Source organism: Platalea leucorodia (assembly GCF_965183815.1).
Source record: "Platalea leucorodia genome assembly, chromosome: 2".
NCBI classification, from domain to species: domain Eukaryota; kingdom Metazoa; phylum Chordata; class Aves; order Pelecaniformes; family Threskiornithidae; genus Platalea; species Platalea leucorodia.
Window position 1 is genome coordinate 22,255,356 of NC_138824.1, and position 22,622 is coordinate 22,277,977.

Here is a 22,622-nt window from a genome sequence, read left to right on the forward strand (position 1 = left end):
GTTGCACAGGCTTTAGTAACTTACATTGCCCCAAGTTGGCAGTAATTGAGTGACAGCAACTGAAAGAAATTCTTGGAGTGTGTTCAGAGCATAAAAATGTAATAGTGAGGCCAACAGCTTTCATCGGGCTGAAACAGAGATAAAATATGGTGATGGTAACTAGCAGAAGGCTTCCCTGGCATAGATACGGCGTCCCTCTATCTTCTGTCCTAGCCAAATACTTTCTGTACTTTGAAAATTTTTGAGCATGTGTGCTTTGATAATTCAGGGGTTTGATTTTGTTTAGCTGTTACTGGTAATTTTAATGGTTCCTGATTTTAATGAGAATTTATTTAATGCTTGATTTTTTTTTTAAACAGCTGTGAGATGGTCTTTATAAGAAGATAATTAACAGGAAGTATTAAATTAAAATCTAGGGCTTTTTTAAAAATTTTCCAGTGCTTTTCACAATTCATGTCTTTTTTAAATTAATTTAAATTAATGTAATTAATTTAATGTTAAATTTAATGTTTAGATTTAATACATATTGGGTTCTGTGGAGCCTTTGTTTTCACCAGTGTTTGGTGATGGTCATTTGATGATAATTTATTTTAAAGTCACAAATCAGTTAATAGATGTGACTGAAATTAATTATATTAGTTATGAATGCACATCTTTGAATTCAAGGAAATAAATTAACTCCAGAAAGGTGCTGATACTGTCATTTGAATATGGTTGTATTGACACTTTAATTGTGCTAGAGTACTATTTAGCATTGAAGTAGTCCGTTTTGTTTGAAGTGGAAAGATAATTGAATTATTTTCTTTAATCGTAAAATGTTTAAGAAAAATCAATTCCAATCCCTAAGAATGGAATAGGGGAGCATCCCACCTTGATAATAAGGAAATGTTTTGGTGTTTGTTATGATTACCTGAAGATCAACAGGGTTGTTCAGACAAATCTACCTTCAAAGCGTAAATGTTTTGTGGGTCACAGACCCTGAGATGAGGTGTGAATTTTGCAAGGCTAGCTGAAGGCTGGTAGGTTTTTGCTGCACAGTTTTACTTGTCACAGGACCTAACTGGGAAGTGATAAACCGTGTCAATATTTTAGGTTTCTACCACTGTGTGATGGAAGTGCTCTTTCAAGTAGACTACTAAGCCTTAGTAAGCCCTTGCGGTTGTCTTTCAAAATCTTTTTGATATTTTTTTTTTCATGCCATTGAATTACAAACTTCACAGCAAGACAATTTTAACTTATTTGTGTTTTGTGCTTCTCGAGCACTTGCTCGCATACAGCTGAATAAGTTGATTTTTTTTTGTATGATTGTGGGGCTGTGCATTTGAATCTATTCTTGTATTGTTCAATAGAATACTTTGAAGTCTAAGATATTAAAAAGCCATTCATTCTAAATCTTTATAGAATCATTGTTGAGGCCATGATTGCAAAAGCAAAATAATTTAGGGATAAAAGTGCTTTGCTTAATATTATTCTTTTTAAATTAAACTGCTTTTTTAAAATGAAAACCAATGTTATACTTTTTTCAATTATCTTGGCTTATCACAGGTAGAAATGGGTGGGATGGTCAGTTCTGAAAAATGGTGGCACACGTATTAATGGTTAACAGAAGTCACTGGTGTGACTCACCCCATCACTCTGAACCCTCTACTGAGTAATGTTTTAGTAGCCATACTTTTAAGTATGGGATTGTCCAAATGAAAATTGGTTAGGATGATACTTAAACCTTATTAAAAGGTGCATTAAAATGGAGGTATAGAGAAGGTGAGTCCGTTCATAAATATACATGGGACTATTGCAAACAGTTAATAAATGGAGGGGAAAAGGTAGCATCTACATTATAACACCATACGTAATTCAAAGGAATTTTGGTTACTTATTGATAGGTGTGTTTAAAATTAACCTTTGAAAGCTAACGAGTTCAGAAACAGCCTAGTAGCAAAAAATATGGAAAAATAGTTCCTACAGACCTGGTTTGATGCTAAAAGTAGTATCAAAGATCACAATGGCTAAGCTGTCCAAAAATGCCAGGTTTTTTCCTCACTGCTTTAATGAGTAAAACTTAGTGGAAGGAGGGCCCAACAGCAGAATGCCTTTCCTGGAGCATGAGAAAATGTCTTGTGATTTCCAGACAGCTAGTATGCGGACATAGGAGAAGTAATCATCTCCCGCTCCTATGAATAACTTGCTGTGAGCAACAGGAATGCTGTCTTTTTGTGATATGATCACATCTCATCAAGACATAGATTGGTATAATTTTCATGTTGTTTGCATTTTTATCTCCAAAATAGAAAACCAAATGTGTTCCAAAGTCTGAGTTTCCCCTCTGAATGAACACAAACATTTTCAGTATATGTTAAGAAGCAGTATGTGACTGCAATGTTTGTTAAAATAGAAAAATGATTTAAAGAAAAAAAAGGGGGGGGGGGGGGAGAGAAAAAATAAGTAGCAGTTCTGCAGACAAGATGTGAAGAAAGTGCATGGCTCATAGCCTTAACATGAATCAATAGCCTTACACAGCAAGGCAAAACCAGATACCATACTGGGATTGTATAAAGTGGAAGATGCTGTGCAAGACGTGTGGAAGGATCCCTCTGCTGTATTTAGCATTACTGAAGCCTCAGCAGGAGCAGCGTGTAATTTGGAGCACTCGAGTTCAAGCAAATAGGTGGCCCAAGGCAGAACAGCTAGAGGGAAGCAACAAGAATGATCATACATCTGGAAAAAATAACCCACCAGGAAACACTGAGCAGAAGAGAGTTCTTTTAATCTAGGTGAGAGGACTGAAAAGAGATGCAGATCTTCAGAAGTGTAAGAAGTCCTTGCAATGAAGGAGCAGTTATCTAATCTTTCTGCTGATGTGTAAGAGAAAAGGCAATAGGAGTAACCTCATTTGTTGTGTTAGAAACAAAGGGAAAACACTGCAATAGAGAAGAGTGAAAGAGAAAAGATTGCCTGGGAATTGTGCAGCCTTAACATCAGAGACTTCAGGACCAGGGTGAACAGAGCACGGTATCATGTGTTAGGTCAGGCGGGTGGAAGAAGGTGAGCGCCTGAAGTTCTTCATAGATCTATGAATCTGTCAGTATAGCCTCTGTTTCTTTAGCTCCTTTATTTGAAATTAGCCTGCTTCTTAGGATTTCTGTTTGTGCTTTGCAAATAATGATTAAATTCAAAGTACCTAAAAATATTTCAGTGAGGATCTTTGTTCTCTCTTCAGTAGTAATAGCGATTAAATGCGCAAGATTAGGATTTGTCTACAAATCACACAAGGAGTCCTACAAAGCCAGATCTAGGACAAGATAAGATTTAGTGCCGTGCCATGGTGACAAGGCCATTCTTCCACGAGAATGAATTATTCCCCTGCTGTTGAGGTGGGCTGTTGGGGAGGGAAGGGTGACTTTTCTTAAATGTCATTCTGTGGGGTTGTCAGAAAGTTGTTTTGTTGGTCTCTGAAGTACTTAGCTGTACATCGCTGCATGGCTTTTCACATTTGGTTTAGGATCATAACAGCTTTCTCATTTGCATTTGTCTGGCATGAGCAAAAGTAAACATGCCTCTACTAGAACAAAAATGAGTGACTCTAAAAAGTTGATCATTTGTAGTTATAAAAAAAGATAGCTCTTTTAAAGTAGTGTGTTTTCAGAACACAGTATTAAAATTGCTGAAAGATTTTTTTTTTCTCACTTGCACAGCCCAAGTGATTTGAAAAAGCACTTTAAACTTTCATTTTCTCTGGATAGTTAAAATTAAACTGAAATTTAACAAATTAAACTGAAATATGTCCAGATTTCTCCCTTCTGTTTCTAATGACTGCTTATTTTTCTTTGCAAATAAATTTCTAATATGTAATGAGTTGCTCAAGGAGACAAATCTGGGGAGTTGTTTTTTTTCTCCAGATGGTGGACTTGAGTCAAAGATATCTAACAAGAATCTCTGACCCAAGTTTTGACTGTTTTTACTGGACCTGAATGTTTTTCAGAGAGTCCTCAAAATGGTTCTGTTTTAGGAATGCCAATACTGTCCCTATACTGCTTTCTGGTAGATATTCCCCTATTGAATTTAAATACTGGTTAATGGTCTTGTTTGGAAAATTCTTTCAACTAATGATGTTGTTCCAGGCTACTAATGCAATGATTTTAGGAATGGGAACCTTCAGAATAAGACCTGATTTTAAATTTATTTTTTTTAATCTTTAACTGTGATGTTATATCTCTTTACGTGATGTGACTGTATCAATATTTTTGTCTGTAGTAAGAATCTTCTGTTTCAAACAGAGCTGTTTCAGTGAAAGGCCTTTGCCTCTAGAAAGAGGTGAACTACTGTGAATGGTTATTCCAGATCAACTGAGGGTTTTTTTTTTATTTTGCGGCTTTAGAAGACTCCTACACGGATTTCTAAATTGTCTGTATTTTTAAATGTTTTCTGTAAATCCTGAGAGGGAAAAAAAAAAAATCTGAGTGTGAATCAAGCTGTAGCTATTTATTTTGCTAACTGGTACTGTCTCATCTCTTTGTATTTTTCTCTTCTCATCTGTACCTACCTTGAACTTAGGGTAGAAGATCTTTGGGGCAGGAATTGTTACCCACTGCTGTGCTGATTAATCACCTGGCATAATGGAGTATTTGTGTGAATATGGCTCCTTGTCTCTATGAAAATCCAGAGAGTAAAATATTTTACGGTAAAAACATCATGAGGATGTTACAAGCATTTTTGTAGAGTATTATCAACCTGTGAAAATGCAGGGGGAGAAATTACACTTTAGGTCAATGTATTATTTATCTGAAAAATTTTAGTGCCTGTGTAATGTATTGTTAACTCTACTGAAAAATACTAATTAGGCATGTAGCTTATTAACATCCCAGGTACACTGAAGCAGCTTCTGTAAGAGATATGCATATTTTCTCTTTGAGTCACAGCATAGCAATAGAATGGTTTATGTAGTGAAATGATGTGGGTTTTTACCTAGCAGTTTGAATTGCTTTAAACTTCAACATTAACTCTGAATTTAAAGATTTATGCTGCTTGTTTATTTCTAGGACTTTTCTAGAAACAATCAAAATTGAATGCTTTGTGAGCCACATGCCCACATACTGTTGTTTGTTTTTTTTTTTTTTTTAATGTTGAAGCAGTACTTACCTGGAGTGTATGCCTTTAATAAAGAAAACAAAAAGGAGTGGTGGTGGTGTGGGACGCAAGTTCTTCTGCATATCGCTGAGCTAACACAGCACAAGTTGGATCTGTTGTTATTGTTGTTGGAAAGATAATGGGATATATCTTACCTCTTTGATCACAGTCAAGCTATGACATTTTATTTGTCTTTAACCTGCTCTCAGAGAAGAGATGCAACACCTCAAATTCCTTTGACATATTTTGTATGTGGATTGTACAGTTTCAGAAATCCATGTTGGAGCCTTTCATAAGCAGTAGTAATTAAGTTTCTCAAGGAAATTTTTTTGCTGGATTATTAAGTTTTTGCACCTTGTTTTACACAATATGAATTACTACTAGATCGATATCAAATGGTGGTCTTTTGTCTCTTTGAATGTGTTTACACCAGTGCCTGAGAGATTCGGGAAGACTTGAGGATTTCCCAGAATATGTGTTTGGTAAATCACACTAAGATATTAGGATTTATTATATTAACTTTTAGGTAACCTAAATTATCTTGCTGGGGTACTTTTTGCTTCAGATCAATTTAAACTGGGAAATCAGAGCAAGAGCTGTAACTCAGCCTTATTATAATTCTTACAGTTCACAGTTGAATAGGAGCCCCTGTTTTGTCCAGGATTTACAGTAGGAGTGGGAATCTAAATCACTCCATTTCAAAACAAGTCTAGCATAAATTTTCAGCTGTAGTTGTGCATTTCCTGACTTTTTTCCCCTCAAAATAAGCACTGCAGGTTTGATTTACATAAACAGTGTTAGCATTTGAGGAATCTTGTTCTGACTGCAGATGCCAAGACTGGATTATAAGAAGCAGGACAGCAGAAAATGTAGGATTAAGAAGTGAGTGGTTATGTTTCTAACCAGATTAACTCCAGCTCAATTCTTTAACTGGCCTCCCTAGTAAAAGAAAGAAAAGGAAGATGGAGAGAAAAATAATGTAAAGGCAATGCTTTCCAGTTTTGCAGCTGTCTGAATTGGTATACACTTGTGAATCAGAATAATTTAGATGATTTTTCTCTCCAATATGAAGTGATATGGTAATGTTTAATCTGCATCTCACTCAGGTTTTTTGGTTTTGGGTTTTTTTTTTTTTTTTTTAATGTAAAATGTGTCTGTAAATGTGCCTAATGACCCTGGGCAAAACATATTGTAGAGCTGGCTTCCCGTCCCTGTGCTGGGGGCGCAGGGTGGTGGGCAGCAACGGGTCTGCCTCCTGCCAAAAGGATCTAGGGCAATTTTGGTAGAAATCGTGGCGGCTCGGCGACTGCCAGCTCATGCGGGTTGAGGACAGACACCAGGGTGTCAGTTAGGGAGCATGGTGATGGCACACAGAAGTGCCGAAAAGAAACGTGAGGAAGATGCAGTCAGGGAGAGCCTGTGTCTGGGTCCTTGCACAGCTTTACCGTGACAGAGAAACTTGTCATTTTTATCAAAACAAAGTTGGTTTAAAACTGGCAAAACAAAGCTTAACTAACTTTTCAGAGACTAATGTTTAGGTTTATCGTGGTATATGTATTGTATATTTATTTTTTTTTCCACAGAAACCTGCTAATATTTTAGTTATGGGTGAAGGTCCTGAGCGAGGAAGAGTAAAAATTGGTATGTTTATATCTTTGATAAGTCCCAGTGTAGCATTTAAGTTAGAATGTTCTGAAGGTGCGGTTGTACCACCTAAAGTAGTCACTGTAATACTAGTATGTGCCTGGGCACATTGCCTAAATGCTGTTTTCTGAGTGACTGGCTTCTTGATATTAGCCCCATGCACCAGTTCTGACGATGAAATGCTGTAGCCTCATCAATGAAAAGTGGAAAATGTCATTATATGTTGTTTAAGTGGGTGTTTGTGTGGGGTGGGGGATTTTGGTATGGGGATAAAGATGAGAGCTAGCTAGGGGAAAGGAGGAGAAAGAAATGGGATTTTAAAATTACCTCCATTTACCCCTATAATGCCATGACATTATCTTGCTGCTGCTTATAAAATCTAAATAGGGAACTACTCATTACTACAAACCTTAAATTTTATAACTGAATCAAAGGTGGCATTTAGCCTAAAAAATGTTCTTGAAAGGGTAGAAGGGTCCCTTGGAGATAAACGCAAGGGATCTTAAAGTACAGAAAACACAGTAATCCAGCCAAAATGCTTAGTGAGAACTACTGCTAAATGCTCAAACTGGGGTGTAACGGCGTAGGAAGGACCCAAGGCTTTCCCCACTATTGTAACATTTTTCTGGTGGGAGTTACTGTTCACAGTGAGAGGATAATTTGTAGAACTTCAGTTGTCTTAAATTAAAGTAAATTAATAAATAAAAATTAACTGCAGTCTAACAGTAATAAGTTATACTACGCTGTGCATTAGCGGGGCAGTGCTTTGATAGCAGACTCCTAATGCACAGCATGCTTATATTCGTTATGGTAATGCAGCCCCGTTTGGAAGGGTTTTTTTAAAGCTAGTTCATCTTTTTCACTTCCCTCTGGCTTTCTTTGAGATTATTCTTCTGCATTATTGCTCTGTACTCTTACTGTTTTGTTTATCTGAACGATACTGTTAATCACTAGTATAACGATTCGGGGTAGGATTTTCTTGGAGCGTTCAGTGCTGCTCTAGTCCTTCCCTCACCCTTTGAAATCCAAGGAGCCAGACGGGCCAGGGCTGAACGCTTCTGCAGATCCTACCCTGAAAGTTTTTAATGCCCTTCCGAGGTTTAAGGTTGACAGTGGAGATTGAGGTCTTCTCCGTACAAAAGAGGTACAGCACGGACAGCGGAAGGGAAAATTTCTTCCTATTACCTTATTCTTCACGGAGCGGTTGCTTCCAAAATTGAGAATGTAGGTCATCCTCTGGGCACGTTCACGTTCAACTGTGGTGGTGATATTTGCTGTACACAACTACTTGCTAGTAATTGCACGTAGACCACCCATTTATTTCTTAATTGATAGTTTTGAATTAATTTGGGAATAAATTAGAGCACAACTAAATTTAGTCAGACTCTGTTAATGGACAGGTGAAAGATTCTGTATCGGACCACCAGTCCTCTGAGCCATCCGTTCCCAGTGGGGGAAGAGGGAGGGGGACCCTGGATTTCTAAGTGTGTTATCAAAATGTAGATTTTTTTTTTTTCTTGTTTTCTTAAGATATTACCACAGCAGGAAAAGAATGCAGAAGTTATACCCATATCAAGGGCTTCCACTTTTTCAGTGTAACTAATTTTTCTAAAAAATACATAACTGGTATTTAACTTAAAATAATTTTTATAGGCTTTTTGTGTCATTTTGAGTCATAAATTTGCTTTCTGCCAACAATTTTCCTTATTTTTCATAGTTACTAGTGACTTGATCATATCTTGAGTAATCGCTATTTTAATGTAGAAAACTGTAAAATGTTTCTCTTTTTAAATGCATTAAAACAATCATAAATAGGAATGCATATGAAAAAAAAATTAAGGATTGTGCAGTCAAGTTAGAGACCCGTATTTACACTGCAGTTTTCCCTCAACCAGTGAGCTATAGCATGTAGGTTCTTTTCCCTCAGAACGGCTACTCATCTCATTTCATTTGAGTCTTTCTCAGCACGTGTATATCCCTGCACCACAGAGTCCCTCTTTCTTGGGATTTGGGGAGCGGTGGGTCAGGAAAGCGATTTGGTGGGAGAAGGTGCATATTTTAGTCTCTGCCCATTTTTTCCTGTATCACTTATATTTGGTAGTTCAGACAGCTTTCTAGGCAGTTGTATACCACCAATTCTAAAAAGCAGTTTTTAATGATATAATGCCCCAAACAGAATTTTAAAATCATAGCCTAAATGGTATTTAGTACTGGTATCTTGATACTGGAAATATGTCTTGACAGAAAATGAGCAGGGAGGCAGATGCTGTAGGCTTAGTTGCTTTTTTTGTGTGAAGGAAATCTCGCTACAGCTAACTTCATGAGGAGGGAGCTTTTGTGATGTGCATGTATGTATTATAAATCATTCTAACCTTTGCAGAACTTGCATTTTGATCACATTTAAAATGCTGCTTCTTGAAAGACCATCCTGTAATAACGGAATATTTTACCAGAGAATATCAGGTAAAATGAGTCAGGATTTACCAGTGTCCTGAGAGAAGTGAGTTGATGCGCTTTTTCAGAACAATGGTTAATTCTTTGTTCTAAACGGCTCGTGTTAGTAATGATTTATAATGATATACTTTATAGGTGATGACATCCAGTAACTTCTACAAAAGCTTTAAGAAAATCTACTCACAGAATTCATATCTGCTACAGTCTACGTTTGTGTTTTATTTAGCCCAGTGATGGTAGTGCTAACAAGTAAACTCAATCAGTTCGTTCTAAAAAAAATATAATTGGTAGTTTTCCTAAAATTTTAAAGTGTCTCTCTTTGAATTTTGCAGCTGACATGGGCTTTGCCCGATTATTTAATTCACCTCTGAAGCCTTTAGCAGACTTGGATCCAGTAGTTGTAACGTTCTGGTATCGAGCTCCAGAGTTGCTTCTCGGAGCAAGGCATTATACCAAAGCTATTGGTAAGTAAATTGGATAAAAATGTACTACTTTGTTCTTTATGCAAGGTATATCCAAATACTGAAGCATTGATAAATAGTACAAAGGACAATAGCTGAGTTAAAAGTATGTTACTGGTTCCTGAGGAAATACTGAGCTTTGACGAATTGTTTAGTTTACTATGGTCTCTGGCTAGATATAGGAATGAAGTATTTCTGGGTTTTGGCTCCAAATTCCCTGTGATGCAATATACTTTTACATGGCTTTCACACAAGATTTTCATAAATGCTGGTAGAGGTTATACAAAATACAGATGCATCTTCAAACTATTAGTACAGTCCATATGATGATCATGAGGCACGGTGCATTAATTTCATTGCAGAGGTTTTTACCTAGTGTAATAAATACATGAAATAAGGAATGTACAGAATGGAGAATATATTGGCTGCACTGAAACTAAACTGTAAAAATAAGCTGCATTTTAGTGTCTCTCTGGGTCTTTTTCAAAGCACAAGTGTGAACAGGAATTGCTTGAAGTAGTGAGATATGATCAGGGTCACGCAGCAGGCTAAGCTGTGATGCTGCGTCAGGCACATCCACAAAACCCAAAGCCTCACAGAACGCAGGCGCTGTGAGGATGGCATTAGTTATATCAGCTTAACGCTGCATCCTCCTCGCCACTTAATTTGTACTGATCGCTCTGAATTTTAACAGCTTTGGCATGGCGCGGTTGACTTCGTTCTGCCTGTCTCTGCTCTGGCCAGTTGGGGGTAAGGGATCACTGACGGCAGGAGCCGTTGTGTGCTATGGCTGTAGGACGGGGGAATAGCTGGAGGGAGGTTCACCTTTAGTGGATGTGAACAGATTTGCCATGGAAGGGAGAGAGACTGTAGGAAAGAGGACTGGGAAGTTTTTCTCTTGCTGGCTGGTTTGAAAGATGTGTTAAAGCCTGGCAACCATTTTGGGGGAAATAACTTCCCCTGCAACACTCCACTTACTTTGCAAATGTGGAGGTTGTATGTCAGCATACGTGGTGTTGTTTCTGTAACCTGAAATTCTTTCCTCAGACCTTCACCATTAGTTTTTTAAGATTGTGTCAGTGTTTTTGTCAGAAATTCTAATGTTTATGACTTAAATGTATTTTCATTTACTTTTCTGTTAATACTATATTTCTCTTATTGATTAAATACATTTCTTTATATGTTCCTTTAAACTGCTTTTTTTGTTGTATTTGCCTGTTCCTTCACTTTACTGGCATTTTCTTCTGCTTGCAGCATGTGAAACTGCATGGGTGGTCATAACCTTTAGTACATAATTTTTTTTCAGCATAGATAAAACCTGACTGTATACAAACACTGAGTAATGGGGTTATGCTCTGCATCATTTGCTTTTGTCCTTGTTCATGACCTTTTCTTGTTCATTTGAGGTTCAGTGTAGCATTACGTTATGTGAGTTAAAAATCGCATTTGTATACACTAGAAAAAATTCGGAAAACAACTGGGAAAATTCAGGCTATCTGATTTTGCAGATTGGGACACAACAGTTAAAACAGAAAGGGCTTGGGTTGTTTTGGTTTTTTTAAATGAATGTTATCAAAAAAAGAGGTGAGGCGCGTGGGCATGGAGCAATTTTCTTGTTACTCTCTTTCTGCAAGGCTTTATAGATAGCTTTTGGCTTATTCCAATGTCACTGCTTTTCAACTTGTATTTTTGGGATCATTTAATACTTAATAAACCCAGTGGCTGATCAGAGAGGGCATGTTTCTTGGCAGGGACAGTATGTCAGTGAATGGGCAAAAATGTTGGTTGGCTTTTCTTCATTTGTATTTCATGCGTGGACAGTTATCCAAATCATTTCCTTTGTTTTTTTTCTTAATCAAATTAATTTTTACAGCAATAAATGGTAACTACACTTTAAAAACCCTACTAAAGCTTGTACGATACTCTCTCAGCTCTTGTGTAGTTACTGAATGGTGTACCTCTATCCGTAGCTGAAAGGAAAAATTGAGGAAGTGTTGCACTTCCACAATAGAAACTTGAAATTTTCTATGCAGGGACCTTACCTCCGATAAGCTAAAAGCTAACATTCTACCTCACCAAGATGCTTTTGGAAAGATTAATTTGGTTTTTTTATTTCTGTTCTCCTTTTTTAAAGATATTTGGGCCATAGGGTGTATATTTGCAGAGCTGCTAACATCAGAGCCAATATTCCATTGTCGACAAGAAGATATCAAAACTAGTAATCCTTATCATCATGACCAGCTGGACAGAATATTCAATGTAATGGGATTTCCTGCAGGTACATGCTGTATTTTTTTATCACTGCTGTTCAAAGAAAGATATCTGTATTGCTTTCTTTGCATATGAAGGTGGCAGCTGATCAAAGCAACAAAGCTGTTCAAACACAATCTTTATTTCATGAGTTATAAATCTAGAATCTAATGCTCATATTAGATATTTTTCCTGTTATTAACAATAGCATTGTCTTTGCATATACATGTACCAATGTTTTATAATTTTAAAAGATCACGTTTAATGGTGAATGATTAAAAATCAGAAGGAATATTTCTGCATTTCTTCATATAGATTCGGAAAGCGACTGATGATTCTATGAAACCAAGCAAAAATCTATACATTTAGTGAATATTATGCAGACATTTAACTCATGCTAGATTAAACATAGCATTTGAAAGTAGGGGAGGGTAATTAATTTTTTTTTTTTTTTTCTCCTGGTAGAAAGTTTGTGATATGGAGAAAATGTCTTTATTCCAAACTGGAACAAAGAACTGGTTGCATGAACCAAAATAAATTACAACGTGGATATCACTTGTTGCATTTTCCCCTCAGTGTTGGTCATATCTTGTTTTTCTACAGGCTGTCTTGCATCTTTTCAGTTAATGCTTTGTCTTCTAATGTTCACATGATCGCAGATGTCAGAATAACAGGGGCCTTATTTTTACTTTTTAGGCATCTTTCTCCTCACTGCTTGTGTTCCCTGCTGTTGTCCGTTCACTATTAATAATCTTTTTCTTTACTGTTCTGGTGGACTTTCTTCTTCCTATCACATGAATTTTGTGGTCTTTATGTCTGTGTGGTTGTAGAGTTTTGTTATTAAATTTGCTCTTGTTTTTTCCTTTCACTTTTTTGTGTCCTGTATGTACTTCATTGCTTCTATACTGCTGTATGAGATTCCTGGAAACGTGGCCTTTGCATATTAAGTACTTTTCTTGAAAATCCCCCCTAATTTTGCTTCTTTAAGCAATATCGTCCTTTTCTGCTTTTAGCCTAGAATTTGACCTTTTTCTTATGCTTGTCTTCAATTGGTCTTTCTGTAGCTTACGTGAATAGATGATATACTCATTATTGTTTTCTGATTGATTTAAATAATCGTTTCTAATGGTCTGCATTTGGTTTTGAAGGTCTTTGGTTCTTACCAAGAAATATTATTTTTCATTTAATTGCAGAAAAGTTTTTGCTTTTTAATTGATACTTGCCATATTTGAAACAGTTTCACATGTCTTCTGGGCTAGGGAAAGAGGACAATATTTTATTTAAATAAGTAATAATTAAATAATTAATCTCTGATTTATTTATTGACTTAATATTTTTAAGTTCCCAGTGTTCTGCAGTTGTGATAAGACTTAGTAAAGATTTGACTTGAATCAAACTACTTGCCCACAGAGTCTTTTCAGGAGCTACAGAGCGTAATACATTTGAGGCTAGGTGCTGGTAGTGATTTTTTTATTTTTAAATCCATTTCAGGCTTTGTCTACACAGAGAAGCTGAGATGAAATATTCTTTAAGTGTGCAAATGTTACTTTTTCTTAACCTTTTTTTGGCTAACAGTATTTCTTTTATGTTAAGACAGCAGAAATTTACATCGTACCCCTGGGCATTTTCCTGCAACCAAAGACAGTGCTGTCAGAATAGAAAATCCCTTAGAAGGAGGCCGCGTTTGCGGGCGTCCTGTGTACTCCTGTCCCGAGATTACGACTGTGCCTGAATAAATTAAATAACAGTCCTGAAGGGTGCAAGCACAATGGCTGACGTGTTTTTCTTCTGTGTTGTCTTTCGGGCATATGGTGATCTTCACAGTAGCTGGCAGCTGTTTTTTTAAAGTTTTTGAGTTAATCTGCACACAACTGGAACCTCTTAGGTGTTGGTATTGCGAAGATTTATTGTGAAGAGGTGATGAAGGAATATGAGCCAAGGAGTACAAAGAAATAAGTAACAGCAAGGTTAGCGAAGCAGACTAAAAAAAAATCAGGGCTACGGAGATACTTGGAAAGCCTTTGTTTTACTTGGGGGGAAAAAAGAATTATTAATAAATATTGATTTTGCAGATAAAGATTGGGAAGACATAAAAAAGATGCCTGAACATTCAACTTTAATGAAAGATTTCCGGAGAAACACGTAAGTCTGCTTTGAGTTGAGATTTCTTAAGAAAGCCTATTTTACTTCTCCCTCCTACCCTAAATTCCTTGTAGCTCAGGTTGTTTTCTGTGTAGACACCAAACAAGGACTATGAAATGGTTATGACTTAGATTGTGAAAAAAGAAAAATAAAGCTGTTTCACAACCGTCATCTTGGCCTGTTGAGGTGGTGTGAATCAGAAGAGTAGCCAGAGACAGACTGTAAATGAATGGTAAGGCGGCAGGTGCGAGCCGGGTGATGCCAGTAAGGCTCCACACAGCTCCGAAGATTGCTAAGCACAGTTTGTCACAGCTGTTTCCAAATCCGTGGTACTGGAAATGATTTTTCTGTGATAGCTGCATAAAAGGTAACCTTATGCTGTTTCCAGCAAACAGTGGGTATAATTGTCAGGTTTGGTGTCTAGGGTAGCTTATGAAGGCTAAAGAAAAGAGTACCTTTCAGTTTTGCTGTCACGTTGCCAGAGTCTAATACCTGCACTTAAGACCCTACCCTGTTGCCGTGTTTCCATGCTGAGGGATTTGGGGCTGTACGGTTACATACATTTCTTGCATCTGCCATGCTATTGTAACCATTTAGAAACCTTATTTTTGAGCTCCTCTTCAAAAAAGTGAATTCGTGGATGTTCTTGTAGCAACCTGTACATTGCAGGAGAGTGTTAAGATGGGCTTAGTACTTATCTGCATGTTTACTGGCATTGGAAATATACAGAATGAAACCATATAGTAGTAAAATTGCTAAAAGGCAGTTTAAATCAGTTCAGTGCCTGCATGTGGGTTAAAAGTGTGCTTTTTATGTGGATGTGATGTGTTTTTACAAGCATGTGAGGGAAACGGATGCACTTCTGTAGTGTGTGAATGATTTTTAAGCAATCTCTGGTGTTGGTAGTTGTGGTTTTTCCCTGCTTGGTGGATTAGCAATGGAATAATTGCATATTAGAAGTGTCACTTTTTTTTCCTTCTCTAGGTATACCAACTGCAGCCTTATCAAATATATGGAAAAACATAAAGTTAAACCAGATAGTAAGGCATTCCACTTGGTAAGTTCTTGCACGTGTAAAAAATCAAAACCTTCATACAAGTTACAGGTGTTCAAGTTGAGAGTTGAGCTGGTGTCCTGTATTTTGTGACTAACTCTATTTTATACATATTATACCTTATTTTATAAATAAAGTTAAGAATAACTGATACTCTGCAAACTGAAAATTGCAAAACCACTTTATCGTCTCACATTGATAAAATGATTCTGTGAGTCATTCACTGGATTAGTTTCAGTATTGAGTATATCAGAAGTTTTCAGTCTTTAGGTCATGTTAAGCTTGTAGTTATATTTGCAATGGTGCTGCAACTCTTACCCATTTTGCTGCTTTGCATACTTTCAACAGCCTATTTGTGAATTTAAAAATAATCCTAAATGCATAATGTTTTATGTGTTCATTATTAAGTTTGTCTTATGCACTTTTGTTTAAAACAAAAAAAAAAAAATTAACTCAAGACTTGAATGTTTAGTTCGGAAAACTTCAGTATGCCTTCCTGGCGCGCTAATCCTTTGTAGCTTTCTTATGAAAACTTCCTCTTTACAACAATTGGTTTATCTCTAGAACATCCAATTTTTTTTTTTTTATTAAGACTCCAGTTAAAGTTATACACTTGCTCAGCCCTAGAAGTGCCTGTGTTACATTGTTTCAGATGTTACTGTATTGGGCCTTGTCTTCTGTTTTTTCAAGAACATTCAAGTTTTTAAAATAAACTTTATATAGAGAGGAGAAGGGAATTTAAGTATGTCTGGTGTCTGAATGGACATGCTCCTTATCTTTCCCAACTCAGATTAAATGTTTTCAGGCTAGAATTATAAAGTAACTATATTATTTGGGGGAGCAGGAGTGAAGGAAGAAAACAGGAAGCTTTTTGATTTTGGAGATGAGGAATACATTGGAGAAAAGGGAAGATGATTAAGAGGCCTGGGTGTCTGAGGGCCGTGTGGCTTTTGTTCAAGCCATTGGAAGCTGTACCTTCTCTGATGGTGTGACCCAAGGGTTTTTAAGCAGCCATCTTTTTTCTGTTCGGTACATTTTCCTCCATGTGAATTTTGGAATTTATCCTTCAGTCAGAGCAGCGCTGAGGCAATATTCTTCTTGCGGCATACTGTGTGAGCATTTTTGAATGGGAGTTTCCAAGCAGATGAGTTATACTGCAACCAGTCTAAAATAGAATGCATATTAAAGGTTCAGATTAAAAACAAAAGTATAACCAGTTGAATCAAGTAGTCATTGCAAGAAGTTATCTGAAGGTTGTACCATTATGTGTCATTACTGTGAAGTGTCTCCGCACTCTAAAGTTAGAAGCTGGTGAAATACCAGAAGTGCTTACATAAGCGAGGAGACTAGTCGTCTCTGGTAGAGATTTTGGATTTCTGATGGGTTTTTGTATCCAAGCAGAATTGGAAGCTGCTGTATATTTGTATGTAATGCATAAAAAGTTTATGTTGATATGTGAAGAACTGAAGTGCCTGTTATGCACGTGCCTGTTATGCACGTGCCTGTTATGCACGTGCCTGTTATGCACGTGCCTGTTATGCACGTGCCTGTTATGCACGTGCCTGTTATGCACGTGCCTGTTATGCACGTGCCTGTTATGCACGTGCCTGTTATGCACGTGCCTGTTATGCACGTGCCTGTTATCCATCCCATTTTGCCCATAATTAATCCAGTTTTCACCATGTAGCTATTTATAACAGAGCTTCATAAATGCATTTTTAGTATTTATCAAGATTTTCTTATGTTTTAATATGAGAATACACACTCTAAAAAAACATATATTTGACATAGCAAGTAGATAATATCTCATATTCCTATCAAAGCCTAAATAATATTTCCAAAACTTATATTAAGTAATTCAACAAGCAAAAACCAATGAACATGAAGTATCTGTTGAATATGATGTTTTGCATAGAATGGGGTTTGGATATAAAAACTGATCTTTGGACTCTTAAATAAAGCAGATTGAGTAAATTTGCAGGTCTTTCTCATCAGCCACTCTAGGCTGGTGTTCCATAAAACTATGCAGCTGTGTGCATCCGTACTTACCTTTCTAACCCCACCTTCTTTGAGAACAAACATGCTGCTTGTCACCTACAAATTTGACTTGTGACATATTTGGAGTCTAAAGCTCTCAAAATTGAGCTTATGTTGCTGTACCAACATCTGAAAGCAGCTAATTATCAGTAGTGGTGAATAGCTGAGAAAACTCAGTCAGTTCTGCCTATTAAAATCAGTTGCGTTAGATTTTCGTATCATACCTAGGCAATCTGAGGTAAAAACCTTATTCATGCAACAACCTGTATTACATGGCCAGTGACTTCACCTTCAAGTAACGCAAGTGCTTTTCCCTTCCCTCGATTGCTCAACCGTTTCTTTCTTATCACTCTCCAGTCTGCTGGCTTAACACCAAGCTCAGGTAACAGTGAGTAGTTCAGGCTTTGCTGTACATCTTGGCGGTCCATAAAAAGACTTTCGCTGAGTGAACTAGCTTCTCTTATGAGCTGTGAGTGCTCTGGCCAAACCGACCTGAGATTTCTTATCCGCTCTCCCAGTCTTGCAATTTTAGAAATTGTTTTCAATAGAACAACAAAACTAGACACAAAATAATCACATGAGAATAACTGAGACCACTTAATATAGTGTTTTCTCTTCTCTGTGTGGTATCACAACAGGTTGATAACTGTTTGAATGTATTCAGCATTTTTGTTCAGTGTGATTGTATTTATACCAAAAAGCAGCGGTTACATTAAAATGCAAAATCAAGGAATGGTGTCCTTTACCAGGCCACTACCACCCTTCCATCCTTGGTCGTATCTGTTAGTGCTGAACAAGAGAACCAGAAGGGGAGTTTGAGCATGGACCCCTGACTGAACACGCTGCTCAACTGCTCCCTCACCCGCTCGTTCCACTTCGGACCTCTGCCCACCTTCCTTTGACAAAACTGATAGCAACAGAGTGAACTTTGTGCAGTTTGGATGGTGTCAGTCAGAGTCACACAAGCTAAAACGCAGGGTATTTAGTAGTGTAGATGTAGCCATGTTTTGTACCTCCCATAGATATGGATTGTGAGGGAAGTACTGTGGAGTTGATAGTTAATTAGCTCTAATAGAATCTTCTCAGTTTTCTGCTAACTGCTGTCTGTCAGAACAATTCACTGAAAATCAGATCCCATTTAAAAACCCTGGCCTTTCCAAACTAACATCTTAAAACACTGTGCAGGTGCTGTCAAAATCAGAAGGTGCCTTAGGTTTCCGTTCTTGTTGTTTGAGGCTCGGCTGGACTGCAGATGAATGCCTTAGGCCCCTCCACCGGTGCCTGAACAAGTTCAGCGAATCTCTTCGTACCAGTTCTTCCAGAGATACTCCAAGGTTGACTCTTCCACAAGCGGTCTCACAGCCCTTTTACTCTCTGCATCAGAACAGATTAAAAAAACTGTTTACATCTACTATTGTAAAATATGCCAGGACTAGTAAATCCAGAGATTGTTGTCATTGCCAAAAATGAAATGTTTTCATTTCCCAGCTTGAATTAACCAGATTTTTTCCCTCTTTACTGACATTCATGCACATGGTCCCTTTTCACATGCAGAACTGGTCTGTTAACATGAGACGACTTTGGCTCCTTCCTGCTTTTGCACTTTTTTTCCACTTTCACTTTCCTGATTTTTTTTGCTCCCTACTTATTTGTTTATGCCCTAGAAAATGGGTAGGCAGCTGCTGCTCCTGGTTAATTGAGTGATGCTTCACCTTCCATTTTGTTACTTTGGTCCATATGAACTGTAGTGATTGTCCCATTCATTGCCGATATATAAAGTTTACTGCATTTTTATTATGTCATTCAGCCAGGTGATCTTTTAATTGAATATTTTTTAAAATAGAAAATATTTGTAATAATAAGTGGAAGATTTGCTTCTGTGCTGGCACCTGAACAAGGGGGCAAAATAGGAGTTTTGATCCCTTGTGTGATAATGGTTGTGCAATCATTAAACTTTTCTTGTGGTTTCTGTTTTCTGTTGCCGATTATGACCAAGTTTGTTCACAGCTTCCCAGCATGTGATGGACAGCTTTATAACCTAATTGCCAGAAATGATGCCAGAAGTTTGCAGTGTTTTCTGATTGTGATGTTTTTCAGCATGTTGGCAATTCTTTCTCATTTTTTGCCTTCCCCTTTTCTGTCTCCTGGGATTGCTTTTTGAGCTGTTTGAGAGAACAAGAATTGTTCTGTTCGAAGTGATATTCTACAAAGACTACATGCAGACTCAGAGAGCTGAAATAACTTGTTGTGAGTCCTTGTTGATGATGTGAAAAACAAAACTGGATTGATGGTAGTAATACATATTTATTATGTTCTTAACCATGCCATTAAAACTGAAAGCTGAGGAGAGAAAATGTACTTTCCTAACTTTAGCTATCTGCAGCATGGAGGTCTGTGTTGTGGTTGTGTATGCTCACTTAATAGCTAGTGGAAGGAGATGACCAGTTCAGACATAGATCATGACACTGGATCTTTATAAAAATGTGAATTTAATCCCATGAAAAGTATGAATAGCAAATGTAAAATGAATATTATTTGCATATGTAGTTTCTGCAGATCTTGTTAGATCCATGATAAAAAAAAAGCTATAGGTTGAAAGTGTAGCATTTCTTTTAAAGATCATTTTCTCTGGCAATTCTGTGTAGTATCTGATGGTTATCTCATTCTGCCCACGTATGTTGCTTGTCTAGCACAGCCATATTCCACAAAACTGCTGGGTGGATGGGGAGAAGTATATGCATGTACACCAGACCTTTTGAATAAGAAACACTTACTTTTAGAATGCATCACTGCAATTCAGTAGTGGAGTTAGGTAAAATTACTCTGGTCTGCTATTCCTAAAACAGAGAAAAATCTTCAGACCTGTGGAGACAGCATGATGTTTCTAATGTGTTTTTTATTGAAAATCACTGTTGGGATGCTGCAGTGACAAATGTATAAAGTCCAGCCAGCTTCTGAAATGTTTACATAGATGCAAAATGAGAGTGGAAGAGTAAAAACAGTACGAAGAGTAAAAACGGTTTTTAGAATTACCTTTCAGTCTTTAACATTGCGCTGGATTTAGACTTCATGTCTGTTATTGGTATTTGAAGTTACTCGAGTTGTTCCTGGCTATGTATCCTAAGCATTTCTCATAGCATGTCTATCTAAGTAGCAATGTTTGTAACTCTCTTTTTACAAAATTTTCGCTTTGCTTTGGTTAGTTCAGTTTTATTTTCTTAAATTTTCATTTGTGTGTTACCTTAAAATTTTTGCTCTGCTATCTGTTACTGAAACATCTTGTATGCCACTTTTTTTAAAGTTGGGCATCAGGCAGCAAATACCTAGTGTGTTTCTTAGCCCTCTGTTAACGCTTCCCAATGAGAGTAAGAGGTGCTTTCGCAAAGGGTAAGGTTTTGCTGGATTTTTAGTTGAACTGAGGTCAACCATTTTATGAAACATTATACTTTGCCTTGTCTTCTGCATATTTATATTGTGTGGTCATCTTCGTTGTCTTTAACCAACACAGGCATTTTGGAAAGATTTTTTTCATGTAGTTAATACCCATTTCATCAGTTGTTACAAAGATAAAGGCTGAGTTCTTACACTGATAGTGCAACAGCACCAGAGCTCAGGCTTGATGTGCTCATGGAGGAGGCAGCTTATTAGACTTCTCTAGAGTATTTTGCATTGACCCGCTTAGTGGATGAGGGGAAGGCTGTGGATGTTGTCTGCTTGGACTTTAGTAAGGCCTTTGACACCTACAGCATTCTCCTGGAGAAGCTGGCTGCTCATGGCTTGGATAAGTGCACTCTGCGCTGGGTTAAAAACTGGCTGGACGGCCAAGCCCAGAGAGTGGTGGTGAATGGAGTCAAATCCAGTTGGTGACCAGTCACAAGTGGTGTTCCCCAGGGCTCAGTATTGGGGCCAGTCCTGTTCAATATCTTTATCGATGATCTTGATGAGAGGATCAAGTGCACCCTCAGTAAGTTTGCAGATGACACCAAATTGGGTGGAAGTGTTGATCTGCTGCAGGGTAGGAAGGCCCTACAGAGGGACCTGGACAGGCTGGATCGTTGGGCCGGGGCCAACTGTATGAGGTTCAACAAGGCCAAGTGCCAGGTCCTGCACTTGGGTCACAACAACCCCATGCAACGCTACAGGCTGGGGGAGGAGTGGCTGGAGAGCTGCCTGGCTGAAAAGGACCTGGGGGTGTTGGTTGACAGACAGCTGAACATGAGCCAGCAGTGTGCCCAGGTGGCCAAGAAAGCCAATGGCATCCTGGCTTGTATCAGGAATAGTGTGGCCAGCAGGAGCAGGGAGGTGATAGTGCCCCTGTACTCGGCACTGGTGAGGCTGCACCTTGAGCACTGTGTTCAGTTTTGGGCCCCTCACTACAAGAAGGACATCGAGGTGCTGGAGCGTGTCCAGAGGAGGGCAATGAAGTTGGTGAAGGGTCTGGAGCACAAGTCTTATGAGGAGCAGCTGAGGGAGCTGGGGTTGTTTAGCCTGGAGAAGAGGAGGCTGAGGGGAGACCTTATTGCTCTCTACAACTGCCTGAAAGGAGGTTGTAGCCAGGTGGGGGTCGGTCTCTTCTCCCAAGTAACAAGTGATAGGACGAGAGGAAATGGCCTCAGGCTGCACCAGGGGAGGTTTAGGTTGGATATTAGGAAAAACTTCTTCACTGAAAGGGCAGTCAGGCACTGGACCAGGCTGCCCAGGGAAGTGGTTGAGTCCCCATCCCTGGAGGTATTTAAAAGATGGGTAGACGTGGTGCTTAGGGACATGATTTAGTGGTGGACTTGGCAGTGCTAGGTTAACGGTTGGACTTGATGATCTTAGGGTCTTTTCCAACCTTAATGATTCTATGATTCTATGATCATGTCATGCAAAAAATCAACTAAAATTCAAGATTTTGCACAACTGCTCTTTTGAGCAGCATGTAGCACACAGATGTGTCTGAGAGTCCATATTTGTCAGAATAAACAAGGACACAGTGGAGTGGGTGATAAAAAGATATCTGGCCAGGTGGGGTTTTTGATTCCTACTTTCTTTTACAGTATAAAGATTTTTCTAAGGAGTGACTTCATATAACATCTTTAAAATACTATGGATGACAATGGAGATGTCCTACTATGACAATACTAAATAACAAGCAATAATGGACATGGAATCACTTTTGTTTATTAGTTGCTAGGAATTATTTGAATTTAGATGGATATGATGTTGCTTCCTGTTAAGGGCAGTTGAAGAAACCAGGCTAAATATGTGCACATTACATCTTCTTGTGGGAAGCGAACAGACCATTAAAGAGAGAAAGACTTGGGGATACTGATGGATGAAAAGGTGAACATGAGCTGACAGTGTGCGCTTGCAGCCCAGAAGGCCAACTGTATCCTGGGCTGCATCAAAAGCAGCGTGGCCAGCAGGGCGAGGGAGGTGATTCTGCCCCTCTGCTCTGCTCTGGTGAGACCCCA

General features: G+C 38.1%; 1 protein-coding gene across 7 annotated transcripts in view; it reads left to right on the forward strand.

Moving 5' to 3' along the window:
* Positions 1-22,622, forward strand: part of CDK8 (cyclin dependent kinase 8) — an 87,984-nt gene that overhangs the window by 56,800 nt on the left and 8,562 nt on the right. For 4 of the 7 annotated variants that reach the window (XR_014227489.1, XR_014227490.1, XM_082304862.1 and 1 more), the window contains exons 5-9: positions 6,708-6,765; positions 9,555-9,686; positions 11,818-11,961; positions 14,006-14,075; positions 15,060-15,132. Coding sequence is in view for 5 of the 7 variants with exons in the window: in XM_082304862.1 (XP_082160988.1) it covers positions 6,708-6,765; positions 9,555-9,686; positions 11,818-11,961; positions 14,006-14,075; positions 15,060-15,132 (477 nt within the window). In the remaining 2 variants the exon portion in view is untranslated. The remainder of the gene's footprint in view (positions 1-6,707; positions 6,766-9,554; positions 9,687-11,817; positions 11,962-14,005; positions 14,076-15,059; positions 15,133-22,622) is intronic. The other 3 variants (XM_082304865.1, XM_082304866.1, XM_082304864.1) reach the window with 2 other exon arrangements.